A 17979-nucleotide genomic window follows, 5' to 3' on the forward strand; every position below is an offset into this window, starting at 1 on the left:
CGGAGTGGTACCTATTTATCTACTTGCACTTTTTGGCATGCTTTCAAACTGCTAGGTTGGCAGGAGCTGGGACTGAGCAACAGGAGCTCACCCTGTCACAGGGATTTGAACCACCGGATGGGGGGAACCCTGAAGAAAAAAGTCCCTAGACACTAATGGCCTTTAAATGCAGTAGGGAATGATGCGGACAGGAACCCAGACAGAAGATTTCTGTTGTCACATGGAAACCTCACACTATGCTGCCTGTGGACTGGATCACTGCTTTATGAGTTACCAGTAGTTTGGTTAATTTGGCACAAAGATTGTTTCCACAAATAAAACAACGATGTCTGCTGCCGTGAATTCCTAATGATTCAGAATTTGAATAGCACTAACAATATTTCTGCTCAGACACAGCCTCCATTCTTAATTCATTGCAGAGGGGGAGGTGAAGCAGGGGCACTCCATTGACTATCCTGAGAAACTAGCTCCAGCTGGTTCCCGGCTCCCTCTGCTGCCAACAGCCATTCCATCAGGCTGCTGAAGAGGGAGAGATAGAAAGTGAAGCCCACACTATCAGTTCTGCTGAGAGGCCAACTCCATTCAGCTACTCCTCACCTTGAACAGTTTCCATTCCTGTTAGTCACTGTAAGAACTTTTAAGTAATTTTAAGAACTAGTGCCAGTTTTTCTCTGCCCTCCTCATCCCGTTTTCCTTTCGTATCATGGATTTTAGATAGTAAACCTGGAGGCAGCAACTGTCTGGGTTTTGCTGAATTTATGTAAATCACTATATGAACCTTTCTGGCTGAAGGCCGAGGTAAAAATACTTTGGATATATAAATTATATAATCAATATGCTGGCTATGGAAATTAAGACAAAAGGAACTTGCTGCATGTAATTATATTCCCTGCAGATTTTGTGGAAAAACCTTCTCCCCTTGCCTAGTGCTCTATTCGATCAGAGAAAGGATCCATTAATCAACATACCAGGAAGGCTTCTAAACCAAGCCTGGTGGTGGATAAACAAAACCTTTATTTAGCATGTTGAACATCTTATTGATGTGTCCTGTTTTCTCAAAGCCCGCCCACCCCAATTTGAAAAAGCACACAAAATATTGTTCAGCTGATGCTCAGGTGTCTGATCCAACTTAAGGACAATTCATATACTCCTTCAGAATATCAAAGAGCAGGGTTTTTTTTGTTTTGCTTTATAAACAGGCAACTCAAACTGGTTTCCAGAAACAGCACATACGTTTTTTGTTTGGGAAGCACCTCTTGGCTGCAGCCCCAAACACAACCTGGAACCCACAGTATCCATCACCCGAGTATCTCAAAAGTTAGATGAAGAATGTCCTTCATTCATGAGAGCAAGAGCTAGAAATTTGGGCATCAAAATTTCAGCACAGGCTAAACTCCACAAGCCCAACAGACCAAGTTCATTATGGTAGACCCTCAGTTAGACAGCAGAACAGGCATGCTTAGGGTTGCACTGAAAGAGAGGCTGAACATTTTTTATTCAAGACTAAGGATTAGGGATGGTAACATTAGCTGAAAATATAGCCAAGTGTCTGGCACCAGCAGCATCAATCTTTATATATTTTTAAAAAAATATTCCAACAGTCTTGGAGCAACAAATGATATTCCAACTTATGTGGCAAAAGGCACTTTTAAAGGTGTTTGAGCCGCTTCATATGGGTATACTCTGTGAGAACTTACATTTTTAACTGTCCTCATTCTCAAGAACAAGAGCTGTAATACACATTTCTATGAAAACTCCTGGATTTCATCATAGTTCCCCAAGCCTATAGCATAGCACTTCCAGGCAGAAAGCGGGAGACATCACAGCTTGACTATTATGGTTTCCCAGAATGTGCCATCCTAGAAACCTCCGGTATGTTTTTTACTATGCTGAAATTTAATCCTATGATGCCAAGCATGATTAGAAGTGAAAGGAAAGCAGCTTGTATTCTGAAGATCACCCTCCCACCTGTGTAAACACAGTGAATCGACAAACAAAAAGCAATTTCTGCAATAAGGCTGTTGCGACGTTCTCGTTTGATGATCTTGATTTCCTGCGTTCCCAAGGTTAGCTTTGATAGCCTGTGGGTGACACTTAATCCTTTGGTCCTTGTCTCTGTTGTGCTAGAGAACAGTGAAACCTGAGAATTCAAGCAAGGTTTTAGAGTTGGCTTTCCCCAAGCAACTCATGCTGCACAGAACACAGGGGACTTGCAAAGGCTTCTTATGGTGTATAGCATGGATGAAGCCAGTTGCCTGTGGGAGTGGAGAAGAAGAGGGAGCCCCAAATTCCACTCAGTGCCACCAGCCCATTCAATGAGCTTGTGCAAGTTTTTGAAAAGTCAAAAAATTTTCAATAGAGAACATCCATCAAAACACAGTTGAGCTGAAGTGGTAGGCATACGCTCTAGTTTGAGAAGTATTTATCCCATGAATGTCCAGGTCTTGATTAAGAGACTGCCCTAGGAATTTCCCCCAGTTCACAGATTTAGGACAATGTATGCTTCATGTCTTGATAACTGTTTTTTGATTATTCTTCACCACTTGTGTCATCAACCAGACCTTTAAGTCGAGATAAATGATGTAAAGCCCTATAAACAAAGCAAAACAGATGTATGAGCATCAATCTCTGTGCATAGTAGTGTTATATAATAATTTATTATTTATACCCCGCCCATCTGGCTGAGTTTCCCCAGCCACTCTCGGCGGCTCCCAATCGAGTGTTAAAACAATACAGCATTAAATATTAAAAACTTCCCTAAACAGGGCTTCCTTCAGATGTCTTTTAAAGATAAAATAGCTGCTTATTTCCTTCACATCTGAAGGGAGGGCGTTTCACAGGGCGGGCACCACTACTGAGAAGGCCCTCTGTCTGGTTCCCTGTAACCTCACTTCTCGCAATGAGGGAACCGCCAGAAGGCCCTCGGAGCTAGATCTCAGTGTCCAGGCTGAACGATGGGGGTGGAGACGCTCCTTCAGGTATACAGGACCGAGGCTGTTCTTCCTTCGGTTTCTCAGAGCACATCAGATCAGCCCATTAACGATGTGTTGAACCAAGGCTTTAGTGATCTGCTGGCTCTCTTTTAATGCATAGGATCCCTGCTATATCAGCCCAAAAGATCCGTCTACCCCAGCATCCTGCTTTTGGCGGTGGCCAGATGCCTCCAGAAAACCTATAAGCAGGCCGTGATAGACCTAAGCTGAGGCCCCCAAACTTCAATGTGTTTCTTTTACTCCGCAATGGAGTAAGTTAAGGCTATATGAGTGGGCTACACTTTCAGATAAGCTTGCTTTCAAGCTGTTACGTTATACCATACCCAGCCCAGATTTAACAGTATTGCTCAGAAATAAATAATTAGTGCACAGCACGATTCAGAAAATAAGAAAGCCGATGATGGATGGATGGAAAGGAAGTCCCAGCTCACAACTTTATAATTCTCTAAACAGGCAGCCCTGTTGCAGCTTGTCAAAGCTGTGACAAAGGCTCAAGCTTGAAGAAGCCCAGTTTTCCTTTATTTTCCTTCCTCATGAAGAGGGTGCAGGTGGGGAAGAGAAAACCATTCAAACCAGGCTTCCAGTTCCTGTCCCGCCCCATGGCGATGGCTCTCTCAACATCGGAGAGAGGCACAGGCTGAAAAATGGGGATGGAAGGGTTACAAAATCCCCTATAAGCCTCTCGGAGTACAGGAGGTATTGGCAACCAGTCATCCCCTTAATTGCCCCCGCACAGATCAGCGTGGGCAGGTGAAGGTGATGGGTACTATGCACTTACAACCTAATGCGAACCACCCCCCAAATCACCACTGGATGCAGAGGTTCTCCTTATAACTGGGTTTTAATTGGCATTAAGAATAGGTGAGCATCGGAAGAAATGGACATTATAACTGCGAACAATCAGCTGCATGGAACTGAGGTTTGAAATTGGGAGAAGATTCTATCTTATGCTGGAGGTGGATGGAGGAGAGTGGGGCTCTCTGCTATATTTTATGGAAGTTTTTACACTTATGATTCGGCAACCCTCTCCTAATATCGAATTTTACATGTGAGGATGGTTTGATGTACGATGTCACACTGAAATTTAAAAGAAGATGTAAAGCTGAGTGCGGCTTGAAAGGAGTAAAGGGGGGGCCTGGTTGCTTTGTTTGGAAGGGTGCTGCTGGGAGTCAGAGCCTACACCCCCCCCCCCAAAAAAAAGACTGAAAGAAATCATAGAGATGTTGAGATATAATCTTTTTTAAAAAAAGAAAAAAAAAAGAAAAATGGTATAGTAGCAGTGAAAGGAAAGCAGTGTGAGGGCTTTTGGGATGTTGGAAGAGGAATGGCACCCCCTTTCCCCTCCCTTCCCAGCAGGAGGAAGAAATGGGGAATGTCTAGAACTTGTTAATTTGCTGCCAGTGGAAGGGAGGGATCTGCTGTGGTCGATTTGGAACTGCTTGAGTATTATGGGAAGGAGCTGAGCCGGAGAAAGAAGAGGGTTTAACCTTGAAGTTGCAGCTCCGCCCCAACCAGGCTGGAATACAACAGCAGTGGGAGTAAGGAGATAGCCCCAAATGCCACAGGAAAATGGAAAACATCAGAGAGGCATATAAGGCCAAGAGACTAACAAATGACTTTTGAATGTGGCACATACAGGATGAAAAGGAAAAAGCTATGGTTCCTCACTTGAAGCTCTTTTTTTGGAAGTTGAATAATATAGTAACACAAATAGAAATCATTAAGCTGTTAATTATGTGATAATTTTGAAAAATGGAACGTAATAGAAATAAATAAGAATATGACATGCAGTAATATTAGATCATAAGGATCCATCAAGAATGGTGCAAGGGAGCCCTCTTAACAAAATTGTATTAATTTGGAACTAATTTGTGTAATTGGGTTTGGGGCCAAGACTTAGATCTGGGGATCTCAGCCTGCTTACCTCTGAAGTGATTTTACAGGGATGATATCATAGTCATTCAGTTTAAATTCCACATCTTCATCTAAAAAAGTCTGAAAAAGAAGCAAGGTTTGCTTAGCAGCATCGCTCAAGGACACATTTCTGTCTGAACATTCTTTCTTTCTCTCTTGGGAGGTACAGAGAAAAATTTCCTATGAATAAGCAAATAAGCATAACTGTTTTATCAGAATATAAGCAGAATCCCAAGCAATATACTGAACACAGGTCCCTCTATTGGAATGCTCGTTATCCAAATGCAAATAATTATACCCAAATGTTGCTACACAAATGGCTGATTCAGATAACTGCAAACAGCCAGAGTTTGTCCACTTCCTTTCTTGTGTTTTGCTGGTCGGTGGCACCCATTTTAGGCAGAAACCATGGACGGAGGAAGAGAAATCAGACAAATCAGGGAACAGGTGAGATAAGACATATCACTTTTCTCTTTGTTTGGCTTTTGCTGATTGGCTGCAGAAGTTTTAGGCAGAAATCAGGGAGGGAGGCAAATTAGAGACACCACGGATTAGAAATGCTCCCATAGGAATTAATGGAAAGCATGAGCTTGTTATGCAAACACTTGCCTAGCGAACTATTTTCTGAGAATGTGTTCAGAAAGTGGGGCTCACAAGTATATACTATCACTGGTACAGCACAGAAAAAATAGGTATAAGTTTTAAAAGAAAAATACAGTATCAGCCTTGCTGTTGTTGTTTTGGGCTTCCCAAAGGCTTCTGGTTGGCCACTGTGAGACCAGGTTGTCGAACTGGATGGACCACGAGCCTGATCCAACAGGGCTTTTCGTATCTTTTTACTTAAAACCTGCTGCAGTGTTGGTGAAATGTAGTTGCTAACACTGTGAGCCACGAAGTCCCTGGCTCAAATCACACCTTGGCAGCAGCAGCACAAACAATGAAAACAGAAGGGAGGGGAACAGCTTTAAGATGGTTACATGTACTTGGGCTTATGTATTCATTCAAGGTTCTTTAATCCTGCCTTTCCTACAATTTGTGGCTCGAGGCGGCAAACAACCTGTATATGAGCCATTGTGCAAAATAGCATATCCTTTTTAATTGTAAAGCTGCAACAACAGCAATTCAGCAGCAAATATTAACAGTTACAGAAGGAATGGGAGGTGTGCCAAAAGCTGGATTTTGAGAAGTAAGCCGGTGCTGATGTTTGGAAGCAGCAATTTATTTTGCGTGAGTTATTTTAACAGGTGCTGCAGTTAAAAGACGCAGGAAGACCTTCTCTCATCAAAATGCGCTGGGCTATCTTCAGATAAGAAATTGCTGCTTTCAAACTCCAGCCTACAGCCCCCCCCTTGTCCCCCCCCCCCCAAAAAAACTTATTTTGGCCATAAACTCACTTGGTGCCTTAGTGCCCACCCATAACAACAAACCACCTCTTACTTCAAATCTCTCATTAAATCCAAACTTTTCTGCTTTTACACAATCTCTGTGCTCCGTAAAGAATACGCAACTGAAACAACATGTTTTTTTTGTCCCATTTTATCCCTGCTACACTTTCCACACCTTTCTCTGAATCAGATTTTAGACTGTATACGCTTAGGGCAGATACTTGGATTCTTATTTTTCGTAAAGTGCCACTGAAGATAACGATAATACTGGCCTACTTAAACAGTTGTTGCCAAGAATAAATGAAATAGTGTATGTGAAGGAGGATGAGCACTTATACACATACTTATAGTAATATATTTCTATTATCTAGCTGCTTGGCTCAGGCAAGTAGCATCAAGGGCCACTGTTTAAACTCCCCAGGTTCATGTTTACAGGCGCAATGGTAGGTTTTTGTGTATGCTTTTTTAAAAATAAAATAAAATAAAGCTCACATGCAATGGCATTGTATATAGCATTTTTAGCATGGCAAGTTCTTTACAATCCTTCTCAGTCATTTACCAGATCAAGTTTTGCCCTACAGTTCTCCATCTCCATCAAAACAGAATCACCAGTCGCCTAAGAGGCTTTGTACGCTAAACATTTCTGCATGTGGTTTTATTTCCAGGTCATTTTGAATTTAGTTATGCCTCAATTTTTCAGTCAGTCTTTTCAAGAGAGGGGGTAAAAATATAGAAAATAATTAAACAGCAAGGGGAGTCTCATTCAAAACGGAAGAACTTACTTTCTTCAATTCCTCTTTTTGTCCAGCAGTTTTGTTCTGGTTAAAGCTGTGCTGAACTGCTTGAAGATTAAACAGCATTAGCTTCAAGGCTTCCACAGGGCCATGATGATTCCCTCCAGAGAATGTGTCCTCCTGGAACTGAAGAAATATATTGTAATCAAAGGACATTGAACTCAATACAGCAGCTGAAAAAGTTATCCTCCCCTGTGAAGTTCAGGATTGTGATCTAAGTAGCAATTTTCCACCTTAGCTCCAGATCTATATTAAAAGGATTTCGTAAGTTTCTTTAGGAATGTGCTTGGGAGGGCTGTTTTTCCATTTTAGTACTATATGTTATAGGTTAAAGATAAAGAACCCCTGGATGGCACACTCCATTGTCTCTCGAGACAGATGGATGCCAACAATGATCTTCACTCAAGCTTCACTTTTAACATACCTGCCCAACGTTCTTTAAGCAATCTTCCAAAAATTCATTAACAATGCCTGCTTTGGAGTTTTGCGGAAAGGTCTCCTCCTCACAACACACAGGTACTGGAGTTTTCCTGTAGACAGATATCTGGAGTTTAATATCTTGTCTGAAATAGTTTTTTATTCTCAAAAATATTTTAGCATAGCTGTATACAAACCAGTGGGAGACTTTTTCAGTCAAAAACAGTCCTGAAAGTCAGATAGTATAGCAACATTGGTATCAATGAGCATTAATATTCTGTGGGTGTTATAATTTGGTGATAGTAGTAGATAGGTAGCCGTGTTGGTCTGCCATAGTCAAAATAAAAAAATTCATTCCAGTAGCACCTTAAAGACCAACTAAGTTAGTTCTTGGTATGCATGCACACGAAAGCTCATACCAAGAACTAACTTAGTTGGTCTTTAAGGTGCTACTGGAAGGAATTTTTTTATTATAATTTGGTGATGTTTCTGTTTCTGTAAGCAGAGTTAAATGGCTGATTTTTTTAAAAAAATACACTTAACAGAACAGCTTTTCCATAGCATAGAATGTTGTTTATTGATTATAGCTCAGCTTTTAATAACATCCTCCCGGACATTCTTATTAAAAAGCTGAGGGATCTGGACCTTTCTTCTACCATCTGTGACTGGATTAAAGACTTTTTGAGGGATCGGACACAAACAGTGAGGTTTGGGACTGTTACATCTACCTCCCTGAAGCTTAGCACTGACACCCCCCAGGGATGTGTGCTAAGTCCCTACCTGCACTCATTGTACACATATGACTGCATATCATCTGCTCCATCCACAGTAATTATTAAGCTTGCAGATACTACCATAATGGGCCTAATTGCAGGCGGAGATGAAACAGCGTACAGGGGGGAGGTTCAATAAGTATCTACATGATGCTTAGAGAATAACTTACACCTAAATATTAGTAAGACAAAGGAGATGGTGATGGACTTTCAGAGGGAGAGGGGAACCTGCCCCGTTGTCTATCTTGGGGGGCTGTGTGGAGAGACTCTCCTCATTTAAATTCCTGAGAGTTTACCTTAGTGAGGACCTCACTTGGAAAATCAACGTAACTTAGGTGCTCAGAAAGGCCCAACAAAGACTCAATTTCCTCAGGGTCTTGCGAAAGAATAATGTTAAACAACAACTGATGAACTCCTTTTACCGGTCCACAATAGAAAGTGTGCTTTCATATTGTATCACAGTGTGGTATGCTGCCTCGACAGCCACGGACAGAAAATCTCTACAGAGGGTGGTGAATACAGCACATGATATCATGGGCTGTCCCTTGAGTCCGCTAGATGATATCGCAAGGGATCGTTGCCTTAGGATAGCGAGAAAAATTCTCAGGGATGACTCACACCCCGGCCACCACCTCTTTAATCTTCTACCCTCGGGCAGGAGATATAGAAGTATAATCAGCTGTACCAACAGGCTTCTATCCGTGGGCTGTTAGGCTGTTGAATGAAAAATAACACAGCAAAATTGACTTGCAAGGTGGTGTATTGTTCGATAAGCAATTGAGTGTTTGGGGGCGGGTGAGGTTGGTTTAATTTCATTGTACACAGGTTGACAATAAAAGTATTATTATTATTCCTTTATAAGCAGCTCTCTGGAAATTCTCAAGCATACTGCAAGTGCAACTTCCCTTTTCTTCATTTATTTCAAACCAATCCTTGAACATCCTGACCACAGTTCCCTCTCAAGAGGCATAAGCCAGAAACATGGCTGGTGTCCTTCTAACACTTTCAAAAGTGTGGCTAAGAGTAATTGAAAATATAGACCATGCCAACTAGAATCCTAACCCATCAGAACCAGATCATGGGCATCATGCCAGCTGGCAGAAAGGAAAGCAGTGCCACTTGCAATTAGCCAGGTTCCCATAGCAATAACTCAGCAGCCCTCTTTAGTACAGTTGTACCTTGGTACGTTTCGGCTCCCAAATGATCAAAACCAGGAAGTGAGTGTTCTGGTTTTCAAACTTTTTTGGGGAAGCCGAACATCTGATGAGGCTTCTGAGGTTTCCGATTGGCTGCAGGAGCTTCCTGCAGCCAATCAGAAGCTGCGGTTTGATTTCCGAATGTTTTGGAAGTCGAATGGACTTCCGGAACGGATTCCGTTCGACTTCCAAGGTACAACTGTACTAGAATCCAGGGTCATATGAGAAAACTGAATGATGGGAGACTGAGGATGAACAAAAGGAAACATTACTTCTTCACACATTGCATCATTAATTTATGGAATTTGCTTCCACAGGATATCAAGATTGCCACTAACCTCGACGGCAACAGACAAATTCATGAAGGTTATGTCTACCAATGGCAACTAGTCATGACACCTTTTTACTATCTCCAGTGTCTGAGGCAGTTAAGTGTCTGAATCAGTGTTAGAAATCCCCCAGGCTCCAGGCACATTTTGCAACTAGCGTGGGTCCAATTGCAACCACATGGAAATCTCTGGATGCCAGGGTGCCAATCTCCATTTGGCTAGCCCTCCAGCTTGCTTAAGCAGGTAAGAAGAGCTATTTATTGCATTTATATCCCACCTTTTCCTCCAAGGAGTACATGGTTCACCTCCCTTCTCAGTTAGTCCCTACAACGAGGTTCAGAGACTGGCTCACGGTCATCCAGTGAGCTTCATGACTGAGTGAGGATTTGAACTCTGCTCTCCCAGGTCCTAGTGTAACACTCTAACCACTGGCTTCCTAGAATACTTCTGCTATGGGGCAGCTCTATAAATTAAATAGGTAAATAAATATGAGGAAAGCAAAATGTTACTTAGAGAAGGATCTGGAATATTTTCCTTGAAGCTTGAGTTTATTTTATTCTGGATTGTTTTGTTTTAATGTGTTGTAAGCAGCTTTGAGATTTTCCCCCCTTTAAAATAAAAAGTGGTTTAGAAATGAAATTAATAATACTTAAAAATAAAAAAATCACAGCAGAAAAGGCACCTAGACATTCCATTGTGGCTACCATAACCCAGGTTTAAGGTTCCATTTGGCGATCAGCTTTTAACACTGGTCTGAATATGGGCTTTCTGTAGGCATTTAGTCACTGTGGGAAACTGGATGTCAGGTTAGATGGGCCACTAGCCTGATCCAGCGCTTATTAATTTCTCTGAAAAATACCAGGAGTTCATTGCAGAAGACTGTTCCTATGTACTGCTCATGCTCAGGCCGGTTGGAAGTCTGCTGTACAAACTAAGATGGTGCAGTAACCATACTCTTGAATGTTAAACTGATATATCCCTGCTATGCTTTCATAACAAAGCTATGTGTATGTCTTGTTTACTCACAAACCAATAGGAACATTATCCCATGATCTTTCGGCTTCTAACATATCCACTGTACAAGGGCTGCCATCATTTTTCAGCGCATTGGTTAATTCGTCAGCAGAAGTCTCCTGAATCCCTCTTGTCTTCTGAAGTATTAGATCAGTACCCTCATCTGAAATCATTTATTGAAAATAACAATTAAACGCAAGTCACCTTGAATTCACATCTTGTGTATACAGTCGTACCTTGGTTGACGAATGCCTTGCAAGTCAAACGTTTTGGCTCCCAAACGCCGCAAACCAAGAAGTGAGTGTTCCGGTTTGTGAGCTTTCTTTGGAACCCGAATATCCATTTCGTCTGTTGGCATTGTTTCTGGGGCCAATCAGCCAATCGGAAGCTGCACCTTGGTTTGTGAACGTTTTGGAAGTCGAACGGACTTCCAGAACAGATTCTGTTCGTCAACCAAGGTATGACTGTACTGCATGTTAATCAAAAGAAACACGCGTATCTAAAGTTATAACAGTTTTGTGTTGAGAAGATCTGCTACAATAAAAAGAAGTATACTGCGTTAAAGTAAGGGCACAGTCCATTCATAACTATGTCTCTTCAGGAGTAAGTCATATTGATTTAAATGGGGCTTACAAGGAAGCAGGGTTAAGCGTGTGTGAAATGTTATCCTCATTTGGCAGACAGAGACAAACACTGGGTAAGAGAGAGAAAATGTAAACAGCAGGACCAAAGGCCATGAAATAAGTGGAATCCAGTAGGCCTTTGACAGTTATGCAAAGGACAAATGTATACAAGATCAGGACCGTGTCCATTCATAACATCAGTAATTAGTGAGACTGCTGTTATGAATGGTCACTGTTCTTATCTTAGGTCAAATGTATAGAAGATAAGAACAGTGATCACTGGCAACAGCAGCCATACTAATTACTGCTGTCATGAATGGCTGCTGTTCTTGTATGCATTTGACAGTGGCACAAAAATGTCACAGACCTCAAGACCCGGAATGGTGTTATGAATATACTTAAGAGGCCTTTTTCAATTAGACTGACCCATCTAATTGACAAAGTAAGTGAGTCTAGCCATAGCCAATTAGAAAATACTGGCTGCTCCTCCAATTTCAGAATGGCATGTCAGAATTTGCAACGTTTCTCTTGCTGACTTACACTGTATCATGCTTTCTGTGATAAAAATCAAACTCTGGGCAGCTTACAGATAAAACTTATAGATCAAATAAGATTAAAAGTACTCCCAACAATAAAACAGTCAACAGTAGAAACTCATTCATAAAAAGCATTGCTATTCCATTAAAATGGATTTATTACAGAATACTTCATTATGAAAAACAAGCTAAAACCATGCAGTTTGCCCAAGTTTTTAAATAATGCATAGCTTTTATTAGTTTCTATCATAATCTCTGCTGCTGTTTTAAATTCTGATTATTTCTAACCACAGTAAGTCCAAACCACCATTTAGAGATCCACTTAAAATCATGGTTTTAAACTGTGGTTTGGTGCTAACTATGGTTAATGAAAACACAGGCCATACCATATGCTAACTGTGGTTAATTCAGGTATTATAATGGAAGTCAGGAGGAGTATGTGAGCTTACACTACTGACACCCAACCACGGCTAGGAATTGGGAAGTACAGTGGTACCTCAGGTTAAGTACTTAATTCGTTCCGGAGGTCCGTTCTTAACCTGAAACTATTCTTAACCTGAAGCACCACTTTAGCTAGTGGGGCCTCCTGCTGCTGCTGCACCGCCAGAGCACGATTTCTGTTCTCATCCTGAAGCAAAGTTCTTAACCCAAGGTACCAAGGGTTCTGGGTTAGCGGAATCTGTAACCTGAAGCGTATGTAACTTGAAGAGTATGTAACCCGAGGTACCACTGTATTGTTTCTGCATCAGGCCAATGGGTATAAGGGTAGCAGAAAGTTGTTTTACTCTCTACGAAAACATGTAAGAAACAGTCTGGATTCATGATCACCACATGCTTCAAAAACTTGTTGACCACCAAATGAAGTGCACCTGTGAGTTACCTGTAAATGAATGCCTGTGTTTTAAGCCCTGAGGTGTGAAATAGGCACTTGGAACATCATAGTGGCAGTTTCTCTGAACTTCATGCTCATGTTGTTGGTCCAACAAATCGTTATGTCCAGAACGTCCAGGATGGTTTGACCTTTCCACATCATTTTGACTCCTCATCAGTGTCTTGTTATTTTCCAAAAATGTGGTACCGTCCTCTCCACCTGGTGCCCAGGTAGAACTTTCATTGCTTGACTCCGGCAAGAGATTATGACTCTTCAGCCAGACTGGATACTTGAAACTGGGAATGCTGCTTATCCCTGAAACACTTAAGTCAGATTTCTGGCTTGTAAGCCACCTTGGATAGTTCTTATGAAATACAGACTCTGAGTTGTCTTCTTCCATGTGGTGGTCCTTCACAGAATGCCCAGAGTCATATCTGTGAAATCTGTGTTGTGCGTTCACATTTCTGCTAGAGTGCTGATATGAAGGGGAACCTGGATTTTCAGGAAAATTCGATACTTTTTCATTGCCAAAGGATGAAGCCTGATGAGCACAGGAAGCAGATGCTGTTAACAACTTCCTGTTCTGGTTGATACTTTGAGGCACAGGTCTTAAGGCAGCAGCATGGATAAAAGGTAAGGAACCATCTGCAGGGAATGCTAGAAGATCATCAGTAGTGAGACTAAGCATATCTGTATCATAGACATTTTTTCTCCTCAGATGGGGCACAACTGACCCTAATATGGCTTGCTGCTCAAATTTCTCCAAAGCTGAAAAACAAGAAATTAGAGAGAGAGAGAGAGAGAGAGAGAGAGGTGTCACATTAAAAAAACTGTAAAAAACAAAACAAAACCAGCAACATTTAAAAGATGTTAGGTAAAGTAAAGGGACGGCGCTCATCTCGCTTTATTGGCCGAGGGAGCCAGCGTACAACTTCCGGGTCATGTGGCCAGCATGACTAAGCCGCTTCTGGCGAACCAGAGCAGCGCACGGAAATGGCGTTTACCTTCCTGCCGGAGTGGTACCCATTTATCTACTTGCACTTCGACGTGCTTTCGAACTGCTAGGTTGGCAGGAGCAGGGACCGAGCAATGGGAGCTCAACCCATCGCAGGGATTCGAACCGCCGACCTTCTGATCGGCAAGTCCTAGGCTCTGTGGTTTAACTCACAGCACCATCCACATCCCTGCTAAAAAGATGTTAGAAAGGTGCAGTTTTACTAGAAATATATTAAGGTTGCTCAATGAACTCTATGGGAAATGGTTATGAGAAGACATGTGCTGTACAGGATAGTGCTAATAACTGAACACAAGAGTGATCTAATTGAAAGAGTAACATAATGTCCATTAAAATTCTCACGGAAGTTGGAACGGCTGCTTCTTTGAGGGGTGCATGCAGGAAATCCAGGTATCTTTGCTCATAGAAACAGCCACTTCCTATGAAAATGCTTAATCAGACATATCACTCATGTGCAACAAAACTGTTCAGTTTGTATGATCAGTTCTTCACTAACATTAACTAAAAGCCACATGCATGAAACTTTCTGGCTACAATTCTAAGTTCTGTGTTGTCACTTCTCCCTCTCCCACCTGAAAGATCATACAAATCCAGCTGATAGCTGTCCTGGGACTGTAGAGCAGAAGGGAAGAAAACACTGGCTTCTGCCTCCAGCAATGTGGCTGAGGAGCACTGGGAGGCTGCCTCCCCGGTATAATATCAAGGCAAGCGAGAGACCAATCTGGTCCCATCCATCACCACAGAAGGAGCAGCTGCAAAGAGCTTGCTTCCTTCTCCTTGCCTGAAAGCACGTTGCTCTTGAATTGCAGAAACAAGAGTACAATCTGACCAACAAGTCAGAGCACCAGCAAGGGAAAATAAACCTGTCCTGGATATAAATGCCCACTTTGTTCTACCCTTGAAGAACTGAGCACCCTCTTCTACCTTTTCCATCTACTCTCTCTTTTTAGCTTGTAAGTCTAATGATGACAGCCCCTCTCTTGTATTACTGATGACAGCCACTTTAAAAGGCAATAATTGTATGAAAATCAGTATAAAAATACATCCATTGCTTAAACCAAAACACTTAAAGTTAGTCTTAACTAGTTATATCATCTGCTACATTATTCATATCATCTAACATGAACGTACAAAAGAAATGACTTGTAGCTGCTGTAACAGAAATATGACCCCTTTCTTAAGCAATGTTATAAAGTTATTAATGTTATTACAATGTTTCTCATTTGTGGAGTGTTATATTTCACTTTAATTCTATATACAAACTTGCCACTTATCTCTCACTGGAAGCCGCCTAAGCATCACAAGATAGGAAATGCAAATAAGATCAAAATTAGGTAAGCTAAGCAATAAAAAATGTGCATCATCTGCCACTCTCCAGCGACCCCTTAACAGGGGCCAAGGTTTTTCCTGTCACAAATGGAATAACACTCACATACCATATTTGTGCTTGAAACTGTTCTCCGAGGACCTTAGGTCTTTACGAGTACTCTGTGTAATGCAGATTTTTCCAGGTCTTACTTCTGGCGACGCAAGGCTGAGATCGAAATCTTCAATATAGGCCTCCAATGCTTGAGATGCAGACCTATAGAGCCTGTCATTGTACTGAATTGAATTGTGGGATTTCAAGGAGCAACTACTATTGCGAAGGCTACAATCTGCCAGAAGACAAGAAACAGTTGATTCCGGAGAGTAGACGCTGCCTTTTTTAATCAAGCAAGCCATTACACATTTCACCAAATTGGATTCCTGGAACCGCTAGACATGTTTCTGAAAAATGACAGCAAGTGAGAAAACCAGTGAGTCAGCCACGCTGAGCATTAATAAATGTCGTGGATTCAGAAGCCAGGCCTGTTGGCGGACCGACTCTATGTTACAAAGCGTGTCTGCAAGCGTGACATGAAGGCTGGCAACATTAACCCCGCCATGTGGGAATCCCTTGCAGGATCGTAGTGCCTGGAGACAGACAGCCAAGTTGTGTATCCACAGCAGTGACCAGAGGACCAGCGAGTGCAGAGAGAAGAAAACCATGGTGCATCTGCAGCAGCAGAACAGGATACCGTATTTTTTGCACCATAACACTCACTTTTTTCCTCCTAAAAAGTAAGGGGAAATGTCTGTGCGTGTTATGGAGGGTATGCCTACGGGTGGCATGCCTACGGATTTTCCTCCTCTAAAAACTACGTGCGTGTTATGGTCGGGTGCGTGTTATAGAGCGAAAAATACGGTACTTTCATCTGCCCCAGCTGCAGCAAATCATGACTTTCCTGTATCGGTCATTACAGACACAACAGATGCTGCAAGCTTGACCTCACCTGCAAAGGCACACTCCTCCATTGTCTCCCGAGACAAACAGACGCTGAAAACATGTTTTGGATTCTTACGAGACGGGCACTCTGAATTCAATGTTTGTTGTTGGAGAAGCAGCACACAAATATCAAATCCATTCTAATCCTCCCAGGTGAGTGACATGCTATTCAAGCAGGTTCTCCTGCTAAGGCAGCAGCAGCAAAACCCCAGGCACACCTATGCTGAAGTTTTACTTGCTCCCAGGTAACTACAAGCAGCCGGAATCCAACCAAAGTTCACCACTTTATGGCTGCGGTCCTATCCATCCTCCCACCTGGAAGCAACTCGGAATATAGTGGTACCTTGATTTAAGAACAACTTAGTTTATGAACAACTTGGATTGGGCAAACCCGGAAGTAGGTGTTTTGGTTTGTGAACTTTGCTTTGGAAGCGGAACATGTTCTGCTTCCTGTTGAGTGTGTTCCATTTGTAAATTGAAAGCATGCCTTGGTGTTCCATTTGTAAATTGAATGCATGCCTTGGTTTAAGAACGCTTTGGTTTAAGAACAGACTTCTGGAACAGAATAAGTTCGTAAACCGAGGTACCACTGTATGCAGAAGGGAGGGAAAAGAGAAGAAGCCAGAGAAGGAGAGGAAGGGAAGCCCTTAGGCGCTTTCTGTTGTGTCCCCTTGGTTTACCGTGGTTTAAATTTTTCTCCTTTTATTCTTATTCTTTTTGAACTGTATGTAAAAACACAAATAAAAGCAGGCATGGGCTGGACTGAATCAGGTCTTCCTTAATGTGTCACAAGAAGCTTGACTGCTTCTTATAAGAATTTCCCAATAACTATTTATTTTATTTTATCTATCATATAATTCCAATAACTATTTTATTTATTACATTCTGTCTTTTCCCCCCAATAACTGTTTATTTTACTTATTTTCATTACACACCTTTAAGCGCCAGGCGAAAACGTTCCCTTTTAACCAGGCCTTTGGCTGATCTGATTTACATCCCTATGCCCTTTTAAAATGTGTTTTTGTGTGTGTGTGTGTGTGTGGAAGGGGGGGCTATTGGGTTGTTTTTATTTTTATTATGTATTTTGTGGTTTTATATCGATTTTACTCTGTGAACTGCCCTGAGACCCCAAGGTATAGGGTGGTATATAAATTCAATTAATAATAATAATAATAATAATAATAATAATAATAATAATAATAATAATTTATTTTACAGTACTTATTGTATGCAACTATTTTATTTGTTACATTTTTACTTTTTCCCAATAACTGCTTATTTTACCTATTTTATTTCATTTATATACGTGCTGCCTTTATCTCCCAAGGAGCTCGGGATGGTGCACGTGGTTCTCCTCCCAATGTCACCCTCACAACAGCCCTGTGAGGTAGGCTAGAGGCTAAATTTTGGCCTAGCCCTAGTACGGATTCGGAACCCACATCCATCACCCCGAAATCTCCCTCAATCCTCCTCAGAGGGTCGAAAGCGGACGCTTCTCGCGCGAGGGGCGCAAGATGCGGGCGCGCACGTCTGAACCCGCGACACGCGTGTTTCCGCGGACCGTCGCGCGTCGCCTCACCGCGTGTGAACCCGCCGCCGGGCAATAACGCGTGTCTGGCGACTCCCCACCCTCTTCGCCCCGAGGGAGAGAGCCGCTTACCCGCTTCGGTCGGCGCCTCCTCCTCCCGCCCGCAAAACGTTTGAAACGGGGGGAAAATGCCGCTTCTTCCCAAAATGGCACCGTTAGCGCTCCACTGCGCATGCTCCATCGCTGAGGCCGGGCGCCACCGCGCATGCCAGTGAGGCTTCCCGGC

At 42.3% G+C, this 17979-nt stretch overlaps 1 protein-coding gene across 3 annotated transcripts; it reads right to left on the minus strand.

Moving 5' to 3' along the window:
* Nucleotides 1–1465: 1465 nt before the first annotated feature.
* LOC308597225 (lung adenoma susceptibility protein 2) lies at nucleotides 1466–17971 on the minus strand. 3 transcript variants are annotated; one of them, XM_081212977.1, is made up of 8 exons: nucleotides 17826–17962; nucleotides 15297–15627; nucleotides 12855–13613; nucleotides 10828–10978; nucleotides 7511–7616; nucleotides 7075–7206; nucleotides 4918–4988; nucleotides 1466–2590 (listed from the first exon to the last, which is right to left on the minus strand). In XM_081212977.1, the coding sequence occupies exons 2-8, from the start codon at nucleotides 15580–15582 to the stop codon at nucleotides 2530–2532; spliced, it is 1566 nt and encodes a 521-aa protein (XP_081069103.1). In that variant the 5' UTR covers nucleotides 15583–15627; nucleotides 17826–17962; the 3' UTR covers nucleotides 1466–2529. The 3 variants fall into 3 exon arrangements, with proteins under 3 accessions (XP_081069103.1, XP_081069102.1, XP_081069104.1); XM_081212976.1 differs by having other exon boundaries at nucleotides 7075–7212; XM_081212978.1 differs by lacking the exon at nucleotides 15297–15627 and having other exon boundaries at nucleotides 7075–7212; nucleotides 17826–17971.
* Nucleotides 17972–17979: the final 8 nt, after the last annotated feature.

The sequence above is a fragment of the Podarcis bocagei genome, assembly GCF_964188305.1.
Source record: "Podarcis bocagei genome assembly, chromosome: 11".
NCBI lineage: Eukaryota > Metazoa > Chordata > Lepidosauria > Squamata > Lacertidae > Podarcis > Podarcis bocagei.

What these genes read in the sequence shown, in the direction of transcription:
- LOC308597225 (XM_081212976.1), bottom strand. Translation starts at nt 15,582, where the DNA reads ATGGCTTGCTTGATTAAAAAAGGCAGCGTCTACTCTCCGGAATCAACT. An exon ending in CAGTTTCAAGCACAAATATG is followed by an intron (nt 13,614 to 15,296) that starts GTATGTGAGTGT and finishes CTTGTTTTTCAG; the next exon opens with CTTTGGAGAAATTTGAGCAG. An exon ending in GATAATGTTCCTATTGGTTT is followed by an intron (nt 7,617 to 10,827) that starts GTGAGTAAACAA and finishes ATCTGTCTACAG; the next exon opens with GAAAACTCCAGTACCTGTGT.